The sequence below is a fragment of the Gorilla gorilla genome, chromosome 12, assembly GCF_029281585.2.
Source record: "Gorilla gorilla gorilla isolate KB3781 chromosome 12, NHGRI_mGorGor1-v2.1_pri, whole genome shotgun sequence".
Lineage (NCBI taxonomy): Eukaryota > Metazoa > Chordata > Mammalia > Primates > Hominidae > Gorilla > Gorilla gorilla.
The window spans coordinates 50,597,658-50,608,225 of record NC_073236.2 but is presented as its reverse complement, the minus strand read 5'-3'; the positions used below and the strand labels follow the sequence as shown (position 1 = coordinate 50,608,225).

Sequence of the window (10,568 nt, the reverse complement as noted above, 5' to 3'; positions counted from 1 at the left end):
CATGTTATGTGAAATGAGCCAGTCACAAAACGACAAATACTGCATGATTCCACTTACAGATACGATATCTGAAATAGTCCAATTCATAGAAACAGAGAGTAGAATGGTGGTTTCCAGGGACCGGGGGAAGAAGAAATGAAGGGATGCTCTTCAATGCATATAATATTCATTTAAGCAAGAGAAATAAGTTCTAGAGATCTGTACAAGAGTATACCTACAGTATACTTTATTAACAATATTGTACACTTAAAAATTTATTAGGCAGGTATATCTCATTTTAAGCCATAATACAAGTAATTATAGGATGTATCTCAAGGAATACTAAGAGAAAATGCAATGTTTTATGCATTTATAAGAAAATAAAGGAGAATAAAAACGAGTAGACATAAATTTCTAAAGAAGTTGAATTGCTTCTTCCAGAAAACATCCAGGCAACGTCAAAGATGGCCAGATTTCTCCCCAGCCCTGAGTTTAGGAGATCAAATATCCCAGTTGGTCCAACAGCTGGTCCATACATCTCAGTTTAGGTCCATTAACCTAGTGCATTAATAGACCCCTTTCACTCTCCTAAGTGTTTTGGTCATCTCACAGGTCTAGAGAAATTACCAGCACAGGGAAAGGCAGAGAAGAAACAGTTCTACTTTTTTGTAGGAACCATGAGAAATGAAAAGCTCGGGGAGTGCTATGCTGTCACCAGGAAAAAATGTAATCTCTAACATCAATGTGGTCACTCAAATGCTGAATGGAAGAAGACATCAGGATGGGATGAGGAGGTTGGGGCAATGCCTGCAGGGCCCTGGAATTCATCAGTGTGCTCAGGAAAACAGCATTTCCACATCTTCCTCCAAAGCTTAGGGACAAGTAAAAATATAATGGAAAGTAAACATTACAACAGGACTACACAGATGAACTATTTTGGGAATCATAATACAGCAAGAAATAAAATTTCAGCTAATATTCTGTAAGAAGAAAACTTATTGCAAAATAAGAGAGGATTAAAAAGAAGTCTTCAAAATAAATGTTCTCTAGATGAATGGGACCCATGTCAGTTTATGGTTTGTGAGTTCACAGGAAAAACCCACAGTAGACTCTCAGAAACCCTTGCCAGAAGAGGCAGGGAGGGTTTTTCAGTTAGCTGTGCACCTGCATTGTGCACTGAAATAGGGAGTGAAATTTCTATTAGTGAAGCACTATTTGTCCCACCCACCCCAGTAGTGAGGCCTGGAGAAACCTGAGTTTGGGAAGATACCACCCTCCCCAACAATCTTACTGGTTCCTCTTAGAAACAAGAGCCTTCGTGTGAGCCTGCTTTGCAAACTATAAAACTCCTTAAAAATGCAAGGAATCAATATTATAACCACAATATTCCACTAAAGCCATTTGATTCATAAAACAGCCACTGAGATGTCAAAATTTTTATTTCACAAATTTAATGCTTTTGAGGTCCAGTGATCACACTTTAGGTGAAAGCTTCATTTTCTTAATCCAGTCTATCGTTGTTGGACATTTAGGTTGGTTCCAAGTCTTTGCTATTGTGAATAGTGTCGCTATAAACATATGTGTGCATGTGTCTTTATAGCAGCATGATTTATAGTCCTTTGGGTATATACCCAGTAGTGGGATGGCTGGGTCAAATGGTATTTCTAGTTCTAGATCCCTGAGGAATCGCCACACTGATGACCAACCTAAATGTCCAACCTAAATGTCCAACAATGATAGACTGGATTAAGAAAATGTGCCACATATACATCATGGAATACCATGCAGCCATAAAAAATGATGAGTTCATGTCCTTTGTAGGGACATGGATGAAGCTGGAAACCATCATTCTCAGCAAACTATCTCAAGGACAAAAAACCAAACACCGCATGTTCTCACTCATAGGTGGAAATTGAACAATGAGAACACATGGACACAAGAAGGGGAACATCACACACCGGGGACTGTTGTGGGGTGGGGGGAGGGGGGAGGAATAGCATTAGGAGATATACCTAATGCTAAATGACGAGTTAATGGGTGCAGCATACCAGCATGGCACATGTATGCATATGTAACCAACCTGCACGTCGTGCACATGTACCCTAAAACTTAAAGTATAATAATAATACTATTAAAAAAAAAGAAAGCTTCATAAACCACAGCAGTTCTTCACCCAAACCAGCACCAGCATATGTAACTTCACTGAGACATAAGCCAAGCCCAGGAGCGGCGCAGTTTTCTTTCTGGTCTCCTCTTTCTGATGGAACATTTATATCTGCTTCTCCTTGTCAGAATCCAAAAGGTCTTGATACTCCATCACAGAGGAATGTATCCGAAAATCCAGAGACCTGGACTTAAAATTTAAGAGTCACCACCCTCATTTTTACTTGGAGCATTATTAGCAATTATGTTAAGTAGAGCTTTCTTTATTATTTTTGTAATGGTGCCATATTTCAGCCACATGCTCATGGCAAGGCCCTCAATTTCCCTGGACTATTTTCCACATGGCCCCAGGGAGAGGGACCAGTCCAGCACTTAGGTCACTGCATGAATATATTGGGAGGCAGCAAGATACTCTTAGGTGGAAAGTCCAATAACAAATTCTCGCTGCCCATTCCAGGCTAAGATTATACTAAGATTTTCCCTGCATGGAGACCATCCTCCAAACCCAACTGACCTTAAAACAGTATAGTTAACCCAAAGTCAGTAGTGTTGGCTTTCCCCAGTTCTTGGGTAAGGATGAGAGGACAGCCTCCTTCAGAGCTGACAGCGATGAACCAGCCAGGGAAGGCCACAGACTCGAAGGTGGAGTTCCTGCCACTCTGGCTGTGGTAGAAGAGAAAGGACTTCACAGGCTCGGGTTGGTTGTACAAATCCATTATATCCTTTTCCTGAAGGGTGCGAAGGAGACATCAGCAAGAAACATAACTGTTTGAATGTTTCACATTCTTTACACACTGATATTCCATGTCCAAGGATAGCATTCCCTACTCATTGAAGCAGCTTGGAGACCTCTGTTTCATATTATGGGATTGAAAATCATATAAATTAAATTCTTTTAAGATTATGGTTGAAACTCAGGCTACAAATTTTAATGGTTTTTAATATGAGGCTCTGAAAAATGTGTTGACATGGAAGTTTTTGAGAATACAAAGCATTGATTGAGCCATTATTTGTTGTTCAGAAACAGAAACTTAAAGAATATTTATGTAACAGTTACTGTAAATTTCAAATTAAAACAGTTATTTTCTGTCAGGTTTCTGCACCTTCAGCACTACTGACATTTTAGGCAAGATGATTCTCTGTTTTCAGGGTCTGTCCTGTATAATAATATAGGATGTTTAGTAGCATCCCTGTCATCTACCCGATAAATGCAAATATCACACCCCCATCCCAGGTTGTCACAACCAAAACATCTCCAGACATTGACAAATGTCCCTGGAGCAATATCACCCCTGGCTGAAAAACACTGTTTTATATCTTGTCATCAAGTTGAGTGTCTGCCTATGCTTGTTTACTGAAAAGGGTCAAGAGAGTTCCTGTAGTACACAGAGGCCTGCTATAATTATCTTTTTTTAATAATGGAAAATTGCGATTATTGAAGTGTTTGTTACAGAGAATTATGTTTGTTCATTTAAAGTTGCAATGTATTTTTTGCCAAAAAGATGTTTTAATAAGTTCATCTACTTTGTGATAATTAACTGCTAAAATGTCCTTACTGATTTTACTCTGTGTGTGTGTTCTATTGAAGTTAGACATCATCCTTGCCAAATTATTAATATTTTTGTAAATCAAAATAATAAGTCATTTTAGTAGGTTTGTTTCAAAACATCCCTGCAATTTTTCTTAGTCTTTCATAACATATACCAACCCCAAGGAAACCAAAAATAAAAATGCATGAGCATAATAAGTACATTGTCTTTTAAAAGATCCTAAAATCTGAGTTTCCATCAAATAAATGGCAGAACCTGTCTTCCACACTCACCTTCAGCTGCAGTGTGGGCTGGTCCCCGACTTTAGCACACATCAGGCAGAGATTGAGCCCATTCAGTCCCAGGTAGATGGGGTTCCCTCTGTCTGTCTCAAGGGTCTCCACATGTCGGCATGAGATTAAGGCAATAGTGACTGGGAACACAATGTGAAAAGTGGTGTTCAGGTGCCATTTCCAGGGTGGTACCTCTGAGCCAGAGTTTTAAGGGCATCTGCTAACTGACACTCACAGTGCACTCACAGAATGGTCACCCCGCCACCCACCGCCTAACCCGGACACCCATCCTATGTTTGGGGAACACTTTCCATTAGAAAAGTCAGTCTTTCATGGATTCAAAAACTGGTCCTCCCATAGATTACCCTCTTTTGTCCTACTCTTACTCCTTGAAGTTTCTCAGTGGAAGAATATGTCTTCCACTGTTTTTCATAGGCTGACCCTTCAGCCTCCCTTAAGCCTTCTCTCTCTTCTCTGACTTCATGACCATAGTCCCAGAACAACCTTATGCCCACCCTCTATTCATTATTGTCTGTGAGATGCTCCTCTCTGTAGATATGCCCGGTTAACAAGCCCACTGTGGAATAACGTCTGAGCACCAAACACACAACAGCACTGGCCAAAGGAGCTAGCTGCCTTTGAGAGACCGTGGCTACTCACCTGGAGACATATGGTCCTTCCTCGGGACTGCTATGAGTGTCTGGTCCTGAAGAACCCACACCCGATGATTGATATCCTGAATGCTCCCCCGCTGAGGTGTGTCAATTTTCAACGCTGTTGAGAAAGTCAAAATGTAAATTAGTAAGAATGAGAGCACAGAATATCACCCCCTTGTCAATTTTTCGCCCTTCCATGAGGATCTTTACCTTTTTCCATTGTGGTGGTGTTGTTTCAGAACTGCCAAGGATAGGAGTCCTTTTATGTGCAGACCGACCCCAAGAGAGGACCTGAGTCAGTCCCAAGCCACAGTTTAACCCTGGGTCAGATGAAAGACTGGCGGCCAGCCCAGCAGTGACCCCAGTCAGAATCTATACTCCCAGAACTCACCCAGCACCCTTACTTTGTTGGATGCAGTCTACCTCCAGCAGAAGCAGCTGCACCTATGAATCCTGCCCAGGCCTAGACCCAGGAACTCTAATATGACAAAGAGTGCCAAGGCCAAAGACCTGGAAGCAAAAAAAAATCAGAGGTCACCAGACTTTCCAGCATAGGCCACACTGATAATCTGTTACGAAGGACCCTGTATCCCTACCATTATGAACAATGGCTTCTACTGCACTTGGGTTTTCTGACAGGCTGTAACAGGGCCCAGGCCTTTTATCCACATGGGCAAGGAAGGAAGTTCTGCCTCACTAGGTCTGGCACTGCCCAACAGTCAGGATATTTTCTAGTTCCTGATGCCAGAGGATTTAGTGACTCTTTATGTGAACAGCATGGTTAAGACTTCTCCAAGCAACCTGAAAAATGAGAGCATGCTAAACTTTTAAGAGCAGGAAATATAGTCACAGATACTGAGTTGAGAAACATTACGGGACTTCTTCCGGGTCAATGACTCATCTCTGATGCCGCAAAATGAAACAATGGAATTATTCCTAAGAGTGGGAGCCCTCAGTAAGTGCAAGGTAGACTGAGGAGGGATGAGTCTCTTAAGACCTCTGTAGCTTCTAATCACTCCTGGTCCACAGGAACTATATTCTTGGTCAATTTCAGACCAGAAGCCCACTGACTCCGGTGACCCTCCTCCAGCTTCTCAGAGCCACTGTGCATGCTGCTTCTCCACGGGAGAAGGGAGTCTTACTGTAGCAAAGCCAGCTCCTGAGCACTCTAACCACCTCAATGGACTCTAGATCACTATCTCTAGCATAGGTAGCGTGATGGTAAATTTTAAGTGTCAGTTTGACTGGTTTAAGGAATACTTAAAGAACTGGTAATACATTAGTTTGGGGTAAGTCTATGAGGGTGTTTCCAAAGAAGATTGGTGTGTAAGTCAGTGTACTAGTGGGGAACATCTACCCTCAACGTAGGTGGGATCCATCCAACTGGCCGGGGGCATGGATGGCATGAAAAAGACAGAGAAAAGGTGATTTTCTGTCTCTCCTGGAGCTGGGGCATTCTCTCCTGCCTTTGGACACTATAACTCCAGACTTTGGACTCCAGGACTTAATATCAGCATCTCCCTGGGTTCTCAGGCTTTCTATCCCAAAGTGAGAATTACACCATTGGCTTCCTAGTTCTGAGGCTTTAGGACTTGAACTGAGCATGTTACCTGCATCCCAGGGTCTCCAGCTTGCAGGTGGTCTGTCATGGGATTTCTCAGCCTCCAAAATTGCATGAGTTCATTCCCCTAATAAATCCCCTTTCATACAAGGGGTCATCAAAAAGTTCATGGAAAATGCATATTATGAAAAAACTATGCATGGATTTTGAATTATTTTGCACCAAAATAAACTCCTACTAACTTGTTATAAGATGTTTGAACAGGATCTAGTTTGAGGCACTAAGAAAGGTAAGACATCAGTTTGAAAAGAGCCCCTATAAGAGCAACATGAATTCTTCTAAAATTGAAGCAAGAACAAAAATCAAATTTATGGTGAAACTTGGGTGGAAGAATGGTGAAATCATTGATGGCTTATAAAAAGTTTGTGGGGACAATGCCCCAGAGAAATCAGCAGTTTACAATGGATAACTCATTTTAAGAAGTGAGACAATATTGAAAATAGCACCTGCAGCAGCAGACCATCCACATCACTTTGCAAGGAAAAAACTAATCTTTTTGTGCCCTAGTTGAAGAGGACTGAACATTAACAGCAGAAATGATAGCCAATATCATAGACATCTTAATTGGTTCAGCCTACACAATTATGACTAAAAAAATTAAAGTTGAAGCACAATGGCTCATGTCTGTAATCCCAGAACTTTGGGAGGCCGAGGCAGGCAGATCACCTGAGGTCAGGAGTTCGAGACCAGCCTGGCCAACAAGGTGAAACCCTGTCTCTACACAGGTTTGTCAGTTGACCCTGCAGAACCCACTTATACAAAAAGTCAGCCCTCTTTATCCACAGGCTCAGCATCCCTCAATGCTGGTTGGTTGAACCTGCAGATACAAAGTGCCGACTCTGTATGTGTGTCTGTGTTTGTGCGCATAAACACACATCCTACTGATTCTATCTCTCTGGAGGCTCCTGACTAATACAGCAGGAAAGGAAGCCTGGCTGCCAGATGCCCCAGTGCTCTGAGCTCGCAGTACCTGACATTAGGTCTTCAACAAAAGGAAGCTGAGGTAATACTGTTGATGCTCTGCTCCATATCTTCAACAACCTGAGTTCACAACTGCTGTTGGAGATCCTAGCATCTGTCAGCTTCACACCTCTAGGGCTTCCATCTCAGGGGCAACTTCAGTAAGTGGTGAAAGAAACTGGTAGACAAATGTTCAGCCACCCCATCCTCTGATACGATAACACTAAGGTTTCTCAGAGTTGCCCCATAATAGTAACAAGATCACTAGCATTTTCTCTATTGGATCTCCTGGAATAATCCCCTGAATGAGCTCCCTGCATCCAGGATCTGCCTTGGGGAGAACCCAAACTAACACAGTAGTTTGGTGTTTGAAAGCAAAATACTTGTATTCAAAAGATGTGCATTCAAAATTAGGTTTTGCAACTTTTGGAATTGTGTCTTTGGAGAAATTCTATCACATCCCTGATCCTCAGATGACTCATATGAAATGCATTACACCTTGCTGGGCTGTTATGTGGGTTAAAGAAGAGCATGAAAAGCTCTCCATAAGTGACAGCTTCCTGGAGCAACTGACCTAATGAGTCCCCTATGTCTGTCACCAAGCCCCAGATTGACCTGTTTATCTCAGTCAGCTGTGACTACTAATAGATCATCTCAGATCTCGGTTTTTTTGCAACTTCATCAATTACCTATCTGGCCAGCAGGAGAATTTCCTTCTGTTTACACCCTGTCTCCTTCCCAGATATTCCTACTGCATGGTATGATATAAAAGGCCATTAAAATTTTGTCCCAGGGAGCCCCACAGTCATCTCCTCAAGAGTGTGAAATCATGTATAGCCCAAATTTAAATGTGTAGCAGGTATCCCTGAATCAAAATTAGAATTTGGTATCACGCTGAGTTTATAAAGAGGAGCTTCCTCAGGTCTCCATTAGCATAAGATGATTTCCATACTCAAAGAAGAAAGTTCAGAGCCTATGACATCAGCTCCACTCTCTCTGCACGGAACTGAACCCACATGAATATCTTGGGGGAAGAGGCCCAAGGTCCTTCCATAGGTATGAAGATGCAAACAGACAAAACATATTGGTTTGGATGCTGCACATATGAATGCAAACTCATTTGTGACAACAGCTAAGATGTAGGTCCTTTAAAATTCTTATTTCATCCCATAGATACTTGGAGCTCTATATGGCCTGGGTACTTAGGCCGCAGTGCCATCAGTGGAGGTGGTGAGGGCTGTGGTGATACCAGATTGTTCAAGACCTGTACTTATTTCTCTCTAGCATGGAGGAAACATCCTTTATAGCCAAAAGGGTGAATGCTCCTGAGAAAGGACACTGAGCCAAATATGATGAAGGAAACTTCTCACTCTGCAAGAAAAGAATTCCACAGGAGTAAAGCCTAGAGTTGCAGCCTTCTCTCTCTCTTTGTCTATCCAGAACTAGACCTGTCTTGGGATTTCATTCCTTTGTCCATCCCTATCTATCCTTCATTACTCACTTCAAAGTTTAATATAGTCACCTCTACCCTGCAAATCTTTCCCAAATCCTATAGCACAATTTCCACCATTTATTTTGGCTACTATTATTCATGTATTGCCAAATCATTAGACAAAATTTTCCTTGTTGTGTACATCTTTAATACTTAAGGTGTACTTTATGGATGATACATTGGCATTATTTTGAAGCTTGCCAGAAATGCAGAATCTCAGGTCCTACTCCAGACCTACAGAACCAGGATCTAAAATAAGGGAACAGTAAAACCACTCTATGCTCTCTGCTGATATAGTACACTTTATGCTCAGTACTGTAGTCACACCAGCACAAAAATAAAGAAGTCAGTGCACAGGGTTGGGGCTGGGGAGGTGGCAAGCTCATGAAATCCAGATTGCCTTTCTCCAACCTCTAAGAACCATGGAGACGACTGTCCTGGCACTGAACAAAGGAGAAGAGTGAAAGAAAAAGAAAAGAAGCATTTCTGGAGGGCTGCGGCCAGGGACAGACTCTCACAAAGATTTTCACACTAAATACTCATAGCTTCATTGAGCTAAAAACAATCAAACTGTATTCAATTTTATGTAGGCTAAACTCATTCCACAAGAAGCAAAAAGAAAGTCTCTCTAGAGGAGGGAAGAGTCACTCAGATACATTTTCAAAGGCACAAGTCACACATAGTTGAAGATTACCAGGCATATGAGTAAACAAGGTCACAAGAACAAGAACAACAAGAAAAAAGAAACAAAGCAAACAAAACAAGATAACAGAAACATATCTACACAAACTTCACATTTTGTAATTTTTTTACACACAGCTTAAAGCAACCATCCTAACCATGTTTAAGAAACAAATGAAAAACATGAAAATATTTTTCTAGAACAGAAAACTATGGAAAGTGACAGATTTGATGGAGTCAAGCAGAACCTCTATGACTGTATGATAAGTAAATTAAATTAAATAAGCCAATAGCTATATTTAGCAGTAGGCATCACACAGCAGAAAAGAGAATTAGCAAATCTGAAGACAAATGAGAAGAAATCCAGATTGGAGCACAGGCACAGGAAAGCCAGAAAATACAGAAGAAGGTGGAAAAAATGTGGAGAATAAGGTGAGAAGGTGCAAGATATTGATTGGAGTCCTAGGAGGAAAGATAAAATAAGGCAGAGTAATTATTTGAAGAGAGAATGGCTGGGAATATTCTCAAATAATAAAGACACCGATTCACAGTTTCAAAAAACACAATAAATCTCAAATAACATAAATTTTTTAAAGATTCACTTCTAAACACATCAGATTGAAATTTTATAAAACCAAAGGCAAAAATTAAATGTAAAAGTAGCAGATAATAAAAACTCATTACCTTCGAGGGGTGCAGAAGACTGACAACTGACTTCTCAATTACAACAATGAAAGCCAAAAGACAACAGAATGATATCTCAAAATGCAGAAAGGAAACCTTCCAATGGAATTTCATACTCTGCAAAATTTCTTAAGTTTTTCAGATTAAGGGAAAATCAAGAACGTTCTGAGACAGAAACTTGTGGTGACAGGTTAAGTATATCAGTCTCCTCCCTCTTGGAAGGAAAGCAGTTTGTCCTCACAGGGATGAATACATAGTCTGGGTGTGGGATTGCTCTCCTACATTCAGAACCTCAGCTATAACCACTATCCAGGGGCCTATGGAATCCCATGCAATACAACATCCAACCAGGGAGTCCAAAACAACATAGCATCTAACCAAAACACTGGCCCTATAGTGAAGGAAGAGCTGAAACAGGTCCATGATCATTAAGTTCACTTAATGGTATACTAGTACATTTTTAATAACTGGCTCTCCAGAAAAAAAAAAGCCCTGATTTGTAGTATTTGT

The 10,568-nt window shown here is 41.1% G+C and overlaps 1 protein-coding gene across 1 annotated transcript; it reads right to left on the bottom strand.

Moving 5' to 3' along the window:
• Positions 1–2,657: 2,657 nt before the first annotated feature.
• Positions 2,658–5,254, bottom strand: IL36A (interleukin 36 alpha). The gene is made up of 4 exons (XM_004031635.5): positions 4,831–5,254; positions 4,625–4,738; positions 3,965–4,104; positions 2,658–2,870 (listed from the first exon to the last, which is right to left on the bottom strand). The coding sequence occupies exons 1-4, from the start codon at positions 4,838–4,840 to the stop codon at positions 2,658–2,660; spliced, it is 477 nt and encodes a 158-aa protein (XP_004031683.3). The 5' UTR covers positions 4,841–5,254.
• Between the last annotated feature and the right edge of the window lie 5,314 nt (positions 5,255–10,568).